Below are 18,045 nucleotides of genomic sequence, written 5' to 3'. Positions count from 1 at the left end.
TTCTTGATAATGAGGAGGGTTGTTCCTTTGGTGGTAGCAATAACAAGGGCTTTTCTTTCGCCGTGGCAATGACGAGCCAGCGACGACTATGGGAGAAGAGAAGAGAGAGTTCAACTTGAGGGGAAAAGGAAAAAGGATAAGGAGAAGGGAAAGAGTAGAAGAGAAAAAGAAAAATAAGAGTATTTTTAAAATTATATTTTAATCCATTTTCTTTAATTAGACTTTGATTTACTGGAAGTTTTATATGGGAAAATTTTGAATTTAGATGGAATTAAATTTTAAGAATTTAAGTGTTGAGTTTTAAAAATAAAAAAATAAAAAATTAATTATATTATAATTTAAAAATAAAAAAAATTTCCTTTAAAAAATTTAAACTATTATATAATTTTTTTGTCCTCTTTATTTTTTTTATATATTAAAAAAACAATTTTTTATTAATTTTTTAATTATATTTTCTTAAATATATTAAATTTTATTAAATATTAAAAAATATTTTTAAAAAATTTAAAAATAAAATAAAATAATTAATTTATATATTATTATAATATAAAATAAAAAATAAATAATAATTTTAAGATAATAATAAAAAAATATAAAAATTATGTGATGGAGTAATAATTTTAACAGAGCTAGATAGATCTAGCAGAAAAGCAAGAATAGACGAGACTCCACCCTACCTTTCTTAACGATGGACCCCACATTCTTCCCATTGGTTTTCCGTTTTCCAATAAAAGTTACCACGTCGCAGCTGAGAAAACTAAAAAAGACTCAAAAGAGAGAGACTCTGTCTCAGCTCAAAGGCATCACCAACAGCGGCAGATATTACTGCTTCGCTATGTATATTTGCTAAAGCATCAAATCAAATCAAATCACAAGAACACAAACAAAGAGGATCTAAACGACAATCCTTCCCACAATATGGTGTCGTACGTCAATGCCTTGCTGTACGGAGTGGGCGGCATAGTGGTGGCGGGGATGGCGCTGCTCGTGGCTTTCCAAGAGAAGTTAGTTTACGTCCCTGTCTTGCCTGGTCTCACTAAGTCATATTCTATAACTCCTGCCCGTCTCCGGCTCATTTATGAGGACGTTTGGCTCAGATCCTCTGACGGCGTTCGCCTCCACGCTTGGTTCATTAAGCTCTTTCCTGAATGCCGAGGTTTGCATTTCTTTATTTAATTGTGAATATCTTCATCCAATTCGCTGTGATTGGTTCTGTTTTTACTGAGCTAGGGTTTGTTTCAGACTAATTCTTAGTACTGAAGGTGAAAGCTCTGTTTGGGAGAAGTGGAAATGGAATTAGAATTTCTTTTTTTTTTTTTAAAAAAAAAAATTTGTGATGGTAACTTTACTGTTTGGCTTGGAACACATGGAGCTTAAATCTACTGGAATCAATTAGCGAAAGAAAGAATTTAGAAAAAAAATTTGATCACTTGTTTAATTTGGGTTTTCCTGCAATCAAATGCTGTCTTAGCTTAATTTGGTCATTCGCACGATTAATCCAAATGCAAATGGAAAATGCAGCTCTTTAAGGCTTCTTTTTCGCTAGAAGTTCGTTCGAAGATGAGAAAAACGAGAATTAGATGTGATGTAATGTGATCCCTGGTTAATTTGTGCGCTGAATGTTTGTGATCATCATGTTGGCATTTCACAACTCTTTATGATAGATGTTTGCTCACACATGAGCACATGTTTCTGATGCAAAGTCTTTGGAGGAAGTAAACTAATCTGATTTATGCATATGATTTAATGCTTCGTTTATGCAATCAAATTTTCTATTAAATTTCAATGGAAAAGTTGGTAGTGTTACATTACAATATGGTGTACTAAACATTGCACAAGTTCTTTTCCCCCATAAATTGATGCAGAAAGGTGCACTTTTAGTTAGTTTTTCTTCTAAAAATTTGATTTTATGAATCTCATCCTTCAATTTGTTATTTCTTTTAATTCCTTTTTCTCAAAGCTAGGCTAGTAATTCCGTTGCTATTGCAGGTCCAACCATCTTGTTTTTCCAGGAGAATGCAGGAAGCATCCTTATCATCGTTTTTATTATATGGGTTAATCACCAGTTTGCTATGTTTGTTATGTAGTCCTTCAATAGCCAATTGGTTGTTTCTATTATATATATATGTCTCCAAACTCTCTCCTATCAGCCTTAACTAGCATCCTGCAGATATTGCTCACCGTCTTGAAATGGTTCGCATCATGATACAGAGGTTGCAGTGCAATGTTTTCATGCTTTCATACCGAGGGTATGCATTTGCTAATTGTGCGTCAAAGTTCTCATTTTTTATATATTCTGGATACGCATCCATGCATGAGTGAAAACAAATACTCCATTCCTTTTGTGTTCTAAACAGTTATGGAGCAAGTGACGGATACCCTTCGCAACATGGAATCACAAAGGATGCTCAGGTCTGAGTTTCTTTTATATCTTTCTCTGACTTCAATAACTGCTGTTTGGATTCTAGCTATCTGAATTGGCCTGTGGTATGCCTTCTTTCTCTGGTAGGCTGCACTGGATCATCTTTCTCAAAGGACTGACATTGACACATCTAGAATAGTTGTATTTGGGAGGTCACTTGGAGGTGCAGTTGGGGCTTTGTTGGTCAAAAACAACTCTGATAAGGTACTATTGTACTTATGTTGCCCTTAGTTTACATTCCTTTGTTGCAAAATAAGTATACCACTTCTTTTTCCCCTCCAAGATTCTGTCCATCTCATATGTACTTCTCCCATAATACTTGAACAAGTTGTCCTGCTTGTCAAACAAACCCTTCTATCTCTATTAGTGAGTCTTCCAAATCACTACCATTTTTTCTGAGGGAGTTATGGATTTTCCTACAACATTCCTTTTTCAGTTGCCTTGTGTTTGATACACTGTAAGGGCATGAGAGAAAAGGAAGTGGAGTGTTTCTATGGTTTGTGAGTGAGGTGACCTTTGAACTTGAGAAATTGACTCTACAGACCATCGAATCTAGTAACAGTCTATTTAGCTGTTTAATGGGCATTGAAAGACAGTAAGCATTTTCTTTCTTAGTTGAGGGTTATCAGAGGATAGTAAATTATTGGATACATTGTGGTAATGTTTCGTTTTAGTTTTATTTTTTTACTAAGATTGCGAATTGGCCAAAGTATCAAATTAACCCCTTGAACTCTGCACTAAAACTGGAAATTCAATTTGGTCCTTCTGCTTCTATTTTAGCTCAATTTAGCCCCACACATTTCCGTTAACTAGAGTATGTGGAACCCACAAAAATATTAAAATATTATCTTAGGAAAAAAAATCCCATATTTGTTATTCATCCAAAGAAAATCTACTGCCCAGATTTCTGAAGAACATATTTTTGCAGATATATTCTGGGCAGATTTTCTTTAAAGGAAAAACCAATATGGGCTTGAGTTTTTTTTTTCCTTGGAGAATATTTTTTGCGGGCTCCACATGGTCTAGCTAATGGAAAATTAATGGAGTCCATTAAAGTAGGGCTAAAATGAGCAAAAATAGAAGTTAAAGGGCCTGAGGGCTGTCTTGAATTTCATGCATAATTTAAGGGCCAATTAGCAAGTAAATTGAGAAACAGAACTTAAGGTTTCTAGTACCAGACTGTTTGGGGAATTCTTGGTAACCATTGTAATTTTGCAATAGTGCCTATATTATCTCATATTTTCTTAATTTCATTGTTTTGGATATATCAATTTTATGGCTCTTTCTACAAGCAAATGTGTGTAATGTTCGTGACTTATAGTTCCTTTTGAGCTTCCTTTCATTCATTTGTGGTGTTTGCTTGTCATTTTGCATTTATTTCTAGCTGGGCATATGCTAAACCTGATCTTTTATGGTATTTTACAGTTTCCTCTTATTGATTTGCTCTATAAAAAAGAAGGGAAGCATTGTAAATATACTATTTGTGCATTCACTTGGTATCATGTTTCTGTCGGGCGCCTTGATCTCTTTTGCTATCCCTCTCTGAAAGCTTCTTATTTTGATAAGTTCTATGCTTGAACTTTCCAATTGATTTAAGTTCTTGCATTTTATTGCAATCTTATTCTCATTCCAGTTGCCTTCATTATTGGTTTATAGGATTTTATTTGTTTCTATTTTATAGCTCATCAAGTTATCTGACAGCTATGAGAGTTTTTTGCATTCATCTTTTAACTTGTCTATTCGTGGCAGGTTGCTGGTCTGATTCTGGAAAATACTTTTACTTCTATTCTGGACATGGCTGGAATACTACTGCCTTTCTTAAAGTGGTTTATTGGAAGTACTTATTCAAAAGGTCCTAAAATTCTTAATTTCCTCATACGTTCTCCATGGAGCACTATTGATGTCATAAACCAGGTGAGGCTGGATGTTGGAAGCTCTCATCGTCCATTCTCGACCCTCTTAAATTTGTTGCAATAGCGCATCTTAGTGATTCAAAGCTATACCATGCATTTGCAGTTACCCGCACCATGCATATATATATATATATATAAGCCTTATTTGGTTTGAGATAACACAATTCAGGAACTTTAAGTTCCCGGGAAATGCTATTTTACCTCTTTAGTAGGCCATTTTTCTTGACTTCTTGGGATGTCAAAGCTTTCACCTCCTCTATTACTTCCCCTGACCCGGTTAGTTAATTTCTAGTAAGTTCGCGTCCTAGGAAGTAGGCCATTTGAACCCAAAAAGGCCATAGTTATCCTCTATATCTCTCTGGTTGAATTAAAACTTAACACAAGAAAATGTTAATGCAAGTCAGGTTTCTGATGCTGTAATAGCTATTTCCCAACTTGCATTGTATGATATCTGGAAATGAAAATAAAATTAGGTGATGCTTCCTCTCTCCAACAATCCCCGGCCCCCCTTCCTCTTCTCCTCTTATTGTTCTTTCTGTGCATAACTCATGAAATTGTCCTTTTCAACTGCAGGTTAAGCAGCCAATCCTTTTCCTCTCTGGATTGCAAGATGAAATGGTACCCCCTTCCCATATGGAAATGTTGTATGCTAAGGCAGCTGCTCATAATAAGGAATGCATCTTTGTGGAATTTCCTACTGGCATGCACATGGACACCTGGCTGGCTGGTGGTGATCATTATTGGAGGACTATTCAGCAGTTTCTTGAAAAATATGTTCCAGAGGAGAAGGAAAATGAGTCATACCACACAGAGCAAGGTAACCTTTAGCTTCTGAAAACTTGATGATAATGTACCTAACATGGTAACCTTGTTAAGCATTTGGCCGACAAACCCATTAAGATCAAACTGCGCTGCCAAACCTCGTAGAAGTCCTCTCCTCTTTACTGTATTACTGTGTAACAGTTAAAATGAGAAGACAAACTATTTTTGGTGATTTGGAATGCTGCTGTTGTGGGACTCAAATCAGAAAACGTACACTTTAGGTTCTATGGTGTGCAAACAGCCACATTGTGGAAAAGGTTTTCCCTAAAGCATATTTTTTTACCAAAAGGCATAAAATCAAATAGGTAAAAAAACAGCTGGTTTTGGTTTAAGACACAATGTGGGCTTGTTTGATATCCCATTTTTTTGGGTGGTTTTGCGATATTAAAAGTTCTATATCTGGGAAAAAAGAGTTGAGGAACACAAGTGAAAACCACTTTTTATGATGACGATCCATTTTTCTCTCAAAAACATGCAAGTTCCAATAATATAATTTTTTTTTTAAAAAACTAGTAGACAACCAAAATCCTAAAAAACATGGATACAAAATGTGTCTTATGGGCAGTCATTGTGACATTGTTGAGCGAGGGCTCAAGGTTAAGTTTATTGTTTTCTGGGTGTAATATTTAATCTTGGAATTCTCATTCCCTTGTGCTTAAATTGTAGGCAGCGCAGCTTATATTGCTTATTCCCTTGGTTAATGATGGCTCCCTTATATTTCTGATTCCAGATATGCAGGGGAGGTGATTTCTTGCATGTAAAATTTTGAGATGTTATAGAATGGCTCACCACAGTATCAAGTATTATGCCTTTTATTTTTGAAGGAAGCTGCAGCGATTAAAAAATCTGAGTGAGGAATTGCTGCTGGCTGAGACCGTCCTGCACATCCTGGTTTACTCTGAAGACTTAGTTGGTTTAGAAGCTTCAGCAGATGCCAGAAAACTGTGAATGCCTTCGGTATACTGTGTACAACTTTTTGACATACATCTTTGTTAGTTAGTCAATTCTGACACCGTTCTCATTTTACGAATGAGAAATATCTGATATTTGAAACATAGAATTTGATGTAATGGACTGTTTGTATCATAGTACACAATTAGATCGTTTTAAAGTTCACCCAACTGATTAATTTTCTGTATTGGGTGGTGTGCATATTATAATCCCACTAGTGACCTTGGGTAGTTTTTCACCACTAGAAGTACTGGCCACTTTTTCTTAAACAGACAAATGCTGCTTTCTTTCTTTTAATTTTTTTCTTTGAACAATGGGCTTCAATTGGAATTTTTTTTTTTTTAACAATCGACTTCAATTGGGACTTATATTTGAGACTTGGCAACCTTAATAATACTTTTTTTGTTATCAAAATATTTTTTAGTATTTAATAAAATTTAAAAATTTAATATATTTAAAATGAATATAATTAAAAATTTAATAAAAAAAAAGTATATTTGAATAAAAATGATGGGAGGAAGGGAATAATTATTAATATAAATTATGAAATAAATTGATATCTCTATTAATTCCTGTGCTTCCTTTCTCTCTTTTGTGGCTGAGATTTTGTAACAAATTTGGCAGTTACAAAAATTTAATAGAAAGGAAAGAGCGTTTGAGAAAAGAAAAGAGAGAGAATTAGAAGAATTAGAGAAATTTAATAGAAAGGAAAGAGCGTTTGAGAAGAAAAGAGAGAATTAGAAGAATTAGAGAGAGAAAAGATAGAGAGAAATTTTGACTTTATTAATTATGAATGCTATGAATAGGCTTTATTCATATGTTTATACATAAGTGCCAACTCAGCTTATTACTTATTCCTATATCTAGTCCTCTAATATATAACAATACCCCTTCTTTGAGCACATTCTTGTTCCAAGAAATATGTAAAGTCTAGAAATTGTGAGATGATGAAGGATCGATCCTCTCAGGTGGCTTCTTTCGGAGAAAGGTGCACATTGAACTAACACTTCCTCTCAGGTGGCTTCTTTCGGAGAAAGGTACACATTGAACTAACACTTGAGGTACCGATCGCCCATTTCAAAGTATCACTCTAGCTTGAAGGACTTGCTGGGGAGCTATCACCACTTCATCTTTAGTGAATACTGGCAATTGTCACAAGGGTACTACTTCATCTCCAATTCTCTTTTTCAATAAGAAGACATAGAAGACTGGATGCACTGTGGATGACATATGCGGTTCTAATTTATAAGTAACAAGTCTTACTCTAGATAGTACTTTGAAAGAACCAAATACTTAGCTGAAATTTTGAGAGCTTTCCTCACAGCAACTGAGCTCTGCCTATATGGTTGAAACTTTAGATAAACCCAGTCTCCCACTTGAAATTCCCTCTCGGTCTTCTTCTTGTCAGCCTACTATTTTATTCTATTCTTTGCAACTTCTATATTGCCCTTCAGAATGTTAGCCATCAGCTGCTTTTGTTTAAAAAATCCTCCATCGATCCTACTGAAGTACCCTCAGAAGGAATTGCTGGCAGCATATGGGGATAATACCCGTAAAGAGCCTCAAATGGAGTTATCCTAATGGAGTTGTAGTATGTAGAGTTATACCACCATTTTGCAAGAGAAAGCCATTTAGCCCAGGAGATAGATCTGTCATGAGTCATGCACCTCAAGTGCCCTTCCAAACACTAGTTTAATCTTTCTGTCTGTCCATCCGTTTGGGATGGTATGCAGTGTTAATACAGAAAGTGGTGCCCAAGATCTTGAAAAATTATTTCCAAAATAGACTTGTAAAAAGCTTATCTCTGTCTGAGACTATGGAATTGGGTGCCCTATATAGCTTGTAAATGTTATCCACAAACAGTTTGGCAACAGAAGCAGCAGTAAATAGGTGAGACAAGGCAATAAAATGAGCATGCTTAGTAAATCGACATACAACTACTAAAATGGTGTCTTTGCTGTTTGACTTCGGTAATTGTTCAATGAAATCCAATGTGAGATGTTACTAAGCTTGTGAGGGTAAGTGCAGAGGCTGAAAGAGGCCTAGTGTGTTGCAACGCTCCCCTTTGCATCGAGCACATTGGTCATATTTCCTAAACCAACTCAGGACATCTGTCTGCATAGTAGGCCAGTAAAGTGCTGCTTCAGCCTGTGATACGTAGAATTAACCCCTGAATGACCTCCCAATGCCAAACTGTGGTATAAGAAAATGAATTTCTCCCTTAAATCAGTAGCGTTTCCCATAAAGATTCGATCCTTATAATACAATAGACTTTGCTTCAACTGAAAGGGACTAGCAGTAGTAACATTAATGGATAATTGAGGAATGAGTTTAGCAGCCTTAGGGTCTTCCTCATAACTATTGAGGGCTGAGAGCAACCAAGTCGGTTTAGTGGTAATAGCCAAGCTATATAGCTGGTGATCGAGAGAAGTAGGCCTCCTTGACAACTGACTAGGCATCAACCGCTTTATTATCTATGCCCTTTATGTACAATATTCTGTAGGCAATCCCAACAGTTTTGAGATGCCTTTCTACTGTAATTAAGTGTGAAACCTCTGTTCCAATAAAAACTTGATACTTTCATGGTCAGTTTTGATGAAGAATACTCCTTGATCAAGATCGTGTCGCCATTTTGTCACAACAAAGGTAATGGTAAGCAACTCTTTCTCATAATCTGACAGAGATTGAGTCCTCGGGCCAAAGGCTTTGGAAATGAAAGCTATCGGGTGTCCATTTTGCTGCAGCACCACTCCCATCCCTTTATTGCTTACATCCGTTTTCACCACAAAGGATTGGTTGAAATCAGAAAGTGCTAGAACTGAGACAGAAACCATAACCTCCCTGGCTGCAATGAAATGGTGTGATTATGTGTCCTAAAGGGTGGCAAGCCCTTAGGTGCTTCAAATATTTCTGCTGTAATGACTGCAATTGAGATGAAAAATAGGAATCCCTTGCTAGTACCCACTTAGTATTCCCTAAACTACAAAGAGCTGAGTCTTGATCCTACAACTGAATGCGAAAAAGGGGGCTGATGAAGTCATTTCCTCGTTTATGTATTAGCTGAGAAAGAGTCTCACAAGGCAACAGTAAAGCCGTAGGTTGTATCTCCGTCAGCCCTTTAAGTGTCACAATTTTGCTATTTCTCTGGAATGAAATCTGACCAGCTTCAAAGTCAAAGAGAACAGGGTTAAAACTCTTCATCCAATCCACCTTGAGAATTATATCATAGCTTCCAAAATCCAACACTCTAAGGTTAAATTGGAATGCAGAATGTTGAATTTTCCATTCAAAGACAGTACAGATCCCTGAGCTATGAATTTTTCTCCTATCTGCCACTGTTACATATGCAGCAGTTAATAAAGGCAATTTCAGTTCCTCAGCTGCCCTTCGATCCAAAAAAACTATTGGTGGTCCCACTATCAATGAGAATGACTAATTGCCTATTTTTGTATTCACCAAACACTTTAATAGTATCAGCCTTTTGACTCTCTTGTAGAGCATTGTAACTTCTTCTGTATTGTCCTCCAGCTGCTCTGAGGCTCCTTCCTGTTCTATTTCTCCCACTATTTCCTTCGTTGCTTCATCCATCTGGACCACCATGGCTGTCTTGTTTCTACATACATGCCTAGGAAAGTACCTCTTCCCACACCTATAGTAAGGTTTTTGAGTTTTCTTGTTTGATTGTGAGGTTTGAGTGGACTGCTAGGTGAGGTCTTGGTTAACTGAACCAATACTGATGGGTGATTGTGTATTTATAAGTTTGTTGGGATATATGGAGTTGGACTTCCATGATTGAGAAGTGTTCAGATTTGGAGGTTTGGGTGGATAAGAGAAGCTTTGGTTAGGTAGAGAATTTCGATTGAAAGGAATGAAATTCTGATTATAGGTACTGATTCTGTGAGGTGGTACATTGGTTTGAAAGCTTTTACTGAAGGGCTTAATTTTTTTACTACTCTCCACCAGCTGTTCTTGAAGCTTAGCATGCTCACATGTTTATAACAACAAATTAGGCTTTAACATCCTCACCATTGGCCTGATCTCATTCTTGATTCCCCCAATAAACACAAACAGAAAGTAAGATTCTCCAAGATTCGGCATTAATGTTTTCATTCTCACCTTTAGTTCTTCAAATTTGTCTTGGTACATTCCAATACTACCATCTTGTCTGACCTGCATGAACTCATCTACCACATCTTCCAGCTCAAGTTTCCCAAACCTCGCAAACAGGGTTTTTTTCAAATTCCTCCCACACATTAGCTCTATCGTTCTTCTTCCAATTATGATACCAAGCGTCTATCCTATCTATCAAAAAAAGGCTAGCAATCCCCACTCTTTGATCTTCCGACACCTTATACACCTCGAAATAGTTTATGCACTTTCTAATCTATGCTCTAAGCTCGGTTCCTTCAGAAGTAATTAACTTAATTTTAGAAAGATGATTACCTCTAGATTCAGTGTTTGGTACCACTGACCGCAGGTCCTGGATGAGTGTTACTGCCTTGATCTTTCTGAGTTTCTGCCATCTAATCCTTAAGGATAAGTAAGATTCCTCGGCTCTCAATACTAACCCTGTCTCCTTCGACATCTTTCCTTTTACTTCTTATCAACTGGATTAGTAAGGCCTTTAATTCATCTAGAATAGAGGTCTTGATATCAGTTATGTTTTTTGCTATCTCTTCTCGAATACACAGCCTCATTTCTTAGAATTCCTATGGAAACTTTGGTACAGATCTTGTACTTGCTCCTCAACCTGCATCAGTTTCACAGCTTCGGCATTCACTATCTGCAATCTTGTCATCCTTCAATTCTACAAAAGAATCTTTTCATCGGAGGTTGTTCTTGCTCTGATATCAATTGTTAGGTGTTAACCTAACAGATCTGGTGGTTATGAAAATTTAGTGGAAAGAGAAGGACATTTGAGGGAAGAAAAGAGAGAGAATTAAAAGAATTAGAGAGAGAAAAGATAAAGAAAGAAATTTTGGCTTTATTGATTATGAATGTTCGGAATAGATCTTATTCAGCTGTTTATTAATTTTTTTTAAAAAAATTCTCAAACGAATAAATCTAAAATCTCTATTACAACAAGTCAGTCAATCAGTTATAAAGATGCGTCAACATTAAAAAGAAACTCTATAATTTTATCTCTTCTAGCACCTTTGTTTTTTTTTTTCTGCTAACTGTCTCTCCTATCGCTTTGATCGTTGCAGATTGAAATAATTTACCATCCGCCATTTATGAGCACCTTAGTCGTCCAATTTGCTTGGTGTCAAAACGAAGCTGGCGGGACGGGAATGAAGATCCCGAGGTCTAATCCATTTGGTTGTTGGTTGGCCGGAGTCAGCCTTGAAAGTTTTAGCGTCCTCAAACTTCTCTTTCTCCGATCTCCCTCTTCTGACCAGCCATTAGATGTGAGAACCATCGATGGAAGGAACAGAGCATCTCCCACCAGATTGTGAGCTGAAGTTGGGGCAAGTCTACCGTGTTCTGCCCATTTTAAACTCTGCTGCAATGATTTCTACTGCTCAAACAGCTGGCGGTGTGAAAGAGGATCAAAGCGGTCATTACAAAGCAACAACTTAAGCAGTTACTGACACAGCAGGTTCTTCTGAGGCTCGAGAGGACAAGTTGAGTCCAAGAGAGGCAAAGATAAAGAAGACGTCACCCCACGCTCAGCTCTAGGCCAATGTCTGAATCCCATGTTATTTGTCATGCAAGCTTTAACTCTCTAACTAATGAAGTTTCCGGTTAAAGATGCTCCAATTGTACAGCCAAATTTAGAGATCTGCTTGTTACACATCCATTCATACTTGACGCTTGCCACTCATCTATTGGCAGACAAGGAATTTTCCATCTCTTAAATTCATGTATTACGTGAGGCGAAGCAGAAAAGCCACGAGATCATGGAACACAAAACACACAAGTTCCATCTGTTCTAGTTTATTATTCCTGGAGGAGAATACACAGCAACTGTGCTATTCCCAGAATTGACCCCTGGACAAATTACAGTGCATGTGCATGATTACAGACATGAAAATTTTAGAAAATGGGAATAAAATCATCGCAAGTCTCTTCAATTTAATTTACTTGGTATAACACCAACAAAGATAAGCGGGATGTTTCAGAAGTCCATATACAAGAACTCCACCACAATTTATAAACATCATAGGGACTCAAGAATCATCCTGCGTGCTGCCCGCATTCGCTCCGCAACGCGCTTTGCAACCCCATAACCAGTTGGTTCGCATTCTAAATAATTTTCCCGAGTTCTGTGAAAAAGAAGAATGAGATTCCTACCATTTTCCAGTAACATGGTTGAGAAAGTCGCTTCAAACATACCCGAATGCAAGGTCAATTTCATTAGGGATTACATTTGGATTCAGTTTATGTGGATCAAATGCCATCAATTCCTACTTCGCACCAGTACCAAATAAACGAGACGAGATGCTCCATATCTTATCGCCACGCTTCGCATTTGTTGTCGAAAGAGTTGCAGGTTTGTTAGAAATGGTCTTTGACTTCATAAATGTTTGATTATTGCTCTTCCCCATTCCATTAGCAAGCAGCCAACGAGAACCGGATTGTTGCTGAGCTGTGGTACCCCAAAGCTTCTTCTTGCCGGGCTCAGTCTTGAGACCAGCAACATGTACTTCATTGATGCAGAACTGTGGAATTTCTTCCTCTTCAGATGTTTTCTCCCCCAACTTTGCCTTCATCACTATCTCTGACTCATCATCATCATCGTCCTCATTGTCATTTCTTACTTCTGAAACCTTACAATATATTTTTGGTTTTGGTGGAACAAACACTCTCTCTACTTGAATGAGAGCAAGCATTGGTGTGCCAACTGGCTCATAGTTTCTTAAAGGATCACGAAGCTGCACCATCAAAGCAACAGTGAAGTTATTCCCCAGTAAACCACACTTTCTACCTGATCCTTTGCTATGCCTTCTTTCTCCTTTAGAACCTCCACGAATCATGTCCAAGGAGCTGGCATGATGGGCAGCAAGTACCTTGGAAGTCCGCTCGCTTATTTGAGCTTCATCACCAACATCACCAGAGTCCAGCCGCATCCATTCATCAAGAGTCAGTGATAGACCCATTAATCCATCAATATCATCACCACTGTCCTTAATGTCCAACAATTGTAAACCAGCAGCTCCCTCCAAACCAAGGGATCCACTGAAATTGATGCCCTTTCCTTGGAAGCCTGAAATCTCACCAATAGACTGTGCACTGATACTTGAGGGTCCATCCTCGTCTGACAAGCCTGATTGTACTCTTAATCCCTCAAACGCAAGTGCCTCAATCTTATCCATAGCCAAGGGAGCAAGATCTTCTAGAGACACATATTCTGTGCCCATCTCATTCCCTACTTTGCTCGACTTCAGCCTGTTAGATCTAAGTGTAGATGATCTCCCCTTCACATTCTTGGGCTCACCAGGTTCCTCTTTCTTCAGTTCATGCTGCAATGAATTTAGTCTATGCAAAGGAACAAACAATACAATACAAACAAATTTTACAAGGAGAATTAAAGAATAATTCATACTACAATTCAGAAAGCAAGTTATTTTCAGACACAAACCTCTCAGGTCCCTCTAGACAAGCTGCAGCTTCCCATGCTACTTGTTGCATTGTTTTTCCAGTGATATCTTCCAAAGGCATTAACTTATTTGCTTGCATCGAGAGCTTTTCAATCCCAACAGCAGCCAATTGCTGCAGTACATCCATTACACCAGAACCCATTTCTGCAGGTACCACAACAGGACTAGAAACTTGCATGATCAAGCTCCCACCGCTTTTGGCATTTCTGAAAAGTGACGGATTCATAGATCGCAGAAATCCACCATTATTTGTCTGCATAAATGAACCCAATCCTTCTCCAAGAGGTGGCAATTCAAATGGCTCTTCAGGGGGCATATCAATGGGACTCCCGAAGCCACCAGAGTTCTTAGATGGAGAATACTGAAAAGCCTCATCATTCAAGCCCCATTCATGCATTAAAGCTTCTGTCTCCAAGTCTTCCAACATTTTTGCCCTTGTCTTGCCACTCTCTGCCTGAGATCCCATCTGCTGCTCCTCAGGATCCTGGATAACTGATGACAGATCAAAATTCTCAGACAAATTTCCCCAATCAGACACAATTGATGTGTTGAGCTCACATTCTGTTTGGTCCTCAATGTCAAAACCAAAATCAAACATGGAATAACCTCCAGCTAGAGCATCCTTCTCAAACTGTCTTAGTAAGCGTTCCCTTGGAGACTCAGGTTCACTCTCTGAACTTAAGCCTAATGGACCAAGCTCAATCCCCAGCATATCAAGAAATTCATTTGCCACAGACTCAGTAACATCATCTAAACTAAGTGATGGCCCATCCGTATTTGATTCATAATCTTTCTTGATTTCCATGTAATTTTCTTTTTCTTCAGGAGACTCAAATGCTTCAATTTCCAAATTTGCCACATTACTCAAGGCAGATTCTAATTCTTTCATCACAGACTCTTTTGAGCATATCTCATCCTCCTTAAAACTGCAATCATGCACCATGAGCTCATCTTTGATGCTGTCATTTCCTGCATCATGGGGATGAAGCCTACCACCCTCTTCAGAACTTGAATGAAAACTATCATCAATTTTGTCTTCTAGTAAAGAAACATTATCAGCCTTAACAGCAACTTCCACTGGTTTCGCCCCTTCCCCTTTAGACAATTCCACTCCCTGCTCAATCACAGAAGGTTCACCATCTTCACACTCCTTTTCAGCATTGTCTTGGCTGGATTTAGGCTCGATGCATAACTTTGACTTCATGGGGTCAAGACTTTCCGTGAACACATCAAGCTCGGGCTTATAATTAAATGAAGAATCCAACTTTTCTTCATTGACTTTCTGGTACAGCATAAGTACCTGACAGGCAAGTTCCGACTTTGATGTTGGCAAGACCTCGTGAAGCTCTTTTATATCTTTTACAGATCCAGATGAGGCATGTCGCTGGTGTTTCAAAGCACCAGGAAGACTTCCGGCGTGACGAATTGTGCTCTTCCCATCACCTTGACCAAATTTAGGAATGGGTTTCACTGCTCTTGCATTATTCTGGTTCAAATTAATGGAGTCTGGAAAATTCTGGTTATTTCCAAGTGGAATTTGACCATCCCCAACCACAGTATACCCAAAACTAACATTCATCATGGCACCCTTTGCTTCACCTGACAGCTTAAAACTTGTAGTCCACTTTCCCGAGCTCTTTTCCTCCTCCAATTCCTCCAATGTGAGAGGAAGCAGCCTTGTGAGATCAACCCTATGCTTCCCCAAATCAAGTTCCGGGACGCCAATCACAGATGCATAAAGCAAGAAATGTTTCGCCTCATACTTTGCTGAGTGGTGAGGTCCACTCCTACTCCCATAGACCAAGCATGTAAGTGTCAACTTCTCCTCAAACTCAGCTATACCCTCAAATACCTTCACAGGACGTGTAACCAGCTCCCCGTCCCGTCTCTTCCAGTGGACACAAACGCTAATATTTTCAAAACTTAAGGGAAACCCTTCAATGGAGTGGACTAGGAGAGAGAAGCAACAATTGAACTTACGGTTCCTAACATTTGAAAGGGCTTTTAATGGTTTCCAATTCCAAAAGGACTTTTTATCCTTTTGTGATGAATCTTCATTTCCACGCTTTATCTTGGATTTAGGATCAAGTAACTGGGATTTTCTAGTTGGTTTTGATCGATTACCAGGCGCAGAAATTGAAGCCCTGGAAGGGTTTTTCTCCAAGTATAGGGCTTTGCTTATGTTTTCTATCTCGTTTAACAACTTCACATCACCTGAATTCTCTACAGTCTTTTTTCTAACCGCGGCTTTGGACATCATCACCTTCCATAAATTCAAAATTTAAAAATAAGAGGGGAAAATAAGAGTTTAAAAAACAAAAATCAGATAGACAATCAAAACCTACTATTATAAAAACATAACATCCATAACTTCACATGATAAACAAAATCTCAGGCCTTCAGATTCAAAAGCAATCTTCAACATTTACAGAAAACCCAACACAACTAAATAAAACCGAAAAATACCCAATAATTCAAATGTAAGAATGCAAAAAACTGAATAATACATTTATCACGTAAAGCCCAGAAGAACTTACCTTTTCCAAGCGAACCCTAAAACATTAAGGACAGCGTCTCTCAATCTCAAATTCAAAAATCTTCGATGTAACAGAGAGACCCAAAGAAGTATTAGGAAGAACACAGAGCAAGATGGGAGAATAGCATCTTAGAGGAAGAGAGCCACGGTGTACGAACAGCGTCTGCTCTGCCAGTGTTTCTCCTCTTCTCGCTCTCTCTCTCTCTTTCTCTCTCTCTCTCTCTCTCTCTCTCAGAATTGCCGTTGCCTCCTTTGATTCCAAGTTTCAAGCCAACTACCAAGCAAGAAGCAACACTAAGCGCTTTAAATGGTATTTGGCATTTTTGCCCATGTCTTTTGGAAATTATCTTTTTGTACCTAATAGTTTTATGAATGATTTACAATATACTTTCTAGAGTTTAGTAAAATCTACAAATTTTTTTTAATATTAGACAATTTATTCTGAATTTTTATTTTATTAATAACATCATTTTTGTGTTGAATTTATTATTAGTTAATTGTTAATAAATATAATTAAAAAGATTAAATTATTATAAATTTTAAAATTATAAAATTTAAACTATTATAAATTTTGTAGATTAAAAAGACTAAACTGATATAAAAAGTGAAATTTAAAATTAAATTATTATAATTTAGCAAGATAATTTTAATAGATAAGTTATTTTGTTAACGAAATAAAATTTTAGAATTAAATTTTTTTTATCATTAAAATGAGAGACTAAATTATTTATTATCAAAATAATAAGAATTAAATTGTAAATTTTGCTAAATTTTAAAAATTATATAATAATTTTTTTATACAAAGGTTAGCGTGATTTAAGCGTGTGGAAAAATAATTATTTTTATACTTTGCCTTGTTAATTACTCCATTATGTCCTAATTAATCATATTATTAATGTCTTTTTTTTGTTTTTGTAATTGCTTTTATTTTATTTTCTTTTATTTTCTTTCTTTCTTTTCTTTCTCAATTTAATTCAAAAATAAATGATACAATAAAAACATGAGAAAAATTAATAAGAAAAACAATTTAAACAAAAATTGAATGATTAATGTATCCTAATTAATTAAATTATTCTTTCTATTTAAATTAAAAAAATTAATTAAATTAATTTAATTTAATATATTTTTTTTATTTATTATAACTTTTAATTTATTTAATTCGAATCGGTTTTAATCTGAATTCGCTAATATGGTATAGAGCTGAGAATGGGAGGCTAAATTAATTTTCAAAGGTCAGCTTTTTTCAATATTCCAATGTTTTCGTGGTGAGGGTGGAATAATTCAAAAATAGTGTGGACAGTGAGTAATATACCAAAATATTGTGGATGAAAGATAAAAAAAGCTAAAATAAGATACGTCTGTCTCGTGTTCGCACTTGGGAGCGTTGAGAAACGTACAAGACTTAGCTGCCCCACTTGCTTTCTCTCTCTCTCTTCAAAACAAATACTTTGCTTGCTGTAAACACACGTCCATGGCTTTAGGATTTTAATTATTTGAAAAATTGTGATTTTTGCCTTTTGCAAAATTCACTTTATACATACATTCCTTAATTTTTAGTATTTTTCATTACAAAAGCATCAATTTCATCATCTTTTATTTAATTTATGAATTATCATTATTCTTACAACAATGCATTCCTCAATTTTAGGATTTTTTTTAGGTTTAAGACATTTTTAAATTAAGTATTGTGATTTAATGTATATTCTATTTTTCCATAATTATAATATTATTTCATTTTTTACTGTCACATATAAATTAATTATTATAATTAAAAAAATTGCTAACCACACAATCATGGCA

The 18,045-nt window shown here is 36.5% G+C and overlaps 2 protein-coding genes and 1 long non-coding RNA gene across 3 annotated transcripts; 2 read left to right on the top strand and 1 right to left on the bottom strand.

Annotated features, from left to right (window-relative positions):
* Nucleotides 1-750: 750 nt before the first annotated feature.
* On the top strand, nt 751-6,273 carry LOC110610259 (alpha/beta hydrolase domain-containing protein WAV2). Its single transcript, XM_021750099.2, has 8 exons — nt 751-1,156; nt 1,990-2,025; nt 2,171-2,249; nt 2,358-2,412; nt 2,510-2,626; nt 4,172-4,336; nt 4,909-5,152; nt 5,888-6,273. The coding sequence occupies exons 1-8, from the start codon at nt 919-921 to the stop codon at nt 5,902-5,904; spliced, it is 951 nt and encodes a 316-aa protein (XP_021605791.1). The 5' UTR covers nt 751-918; the 3' UTR covers nt 5,905-6,273.
* A 3,653-nt stretch (nt 6,274-9,926) lies between these two features.
* Nucleotides 9,927-11,868, top strand: LOC122723338. The gene is made up of 2 exons (XR_006350280.1): nt 9,927-10,940; nt 11,316-11,868. It is a non-coding gene; the product is annotated as an uncharacterized LOC122723338 (long non-coding RNA).
* Nucleotides 11,869-12,152: 284 nt separating this feature from the next.
* LOC110612414 (protein PLASTID MOVEMENT IMPAIRED 1-RELATED 1) lies at nt 12,153-16,483 on the bottom strand. Its single transcript, XM_021753195.2, has 3 exons — nt 16,247-16,483; nt 13,691-15,972; nt 12,153-13,587 (listed from the first exon to the last, which is right to left on the bottom strand). Exons 2-3 carry the CDS (start codon nt 15,967-15,969, stop codon nt 12,516-12,518), a joined length of 3,351 nt encoding a protein of 1,116 aa, XP_021608887.1. The 5' UTR covers nt 15,970-15,972; nt 16,247-16,483; the 3' UTR covers nt 12,153-12,515.
* Nucleotides 16,484-18,045: the final 1,562 nt, after the last annotated feature.

The sequence above is a fragment of the Manihot esculenta genome, chromosome 3, assembly GCF_001659605.2.
Source record: "Manihot esculenta cultivar AM560-2 chromosome 3, M.esculenta_v8, whole genome shotgun sequence".
In the NCBI taxonomy this organism is placed as follows: domain Eukaryota; kingdom Viridiplantae; phylum Streptophyta; class Magnoliopsida; order Malpighiales; family Euphorbiaceae; genus Manihot; species Manihot esculenta.
Note: the sequence above shows the minus strand (reverse complement) of the source record. Positions and strands in the feature narration are given on the sequence as shown.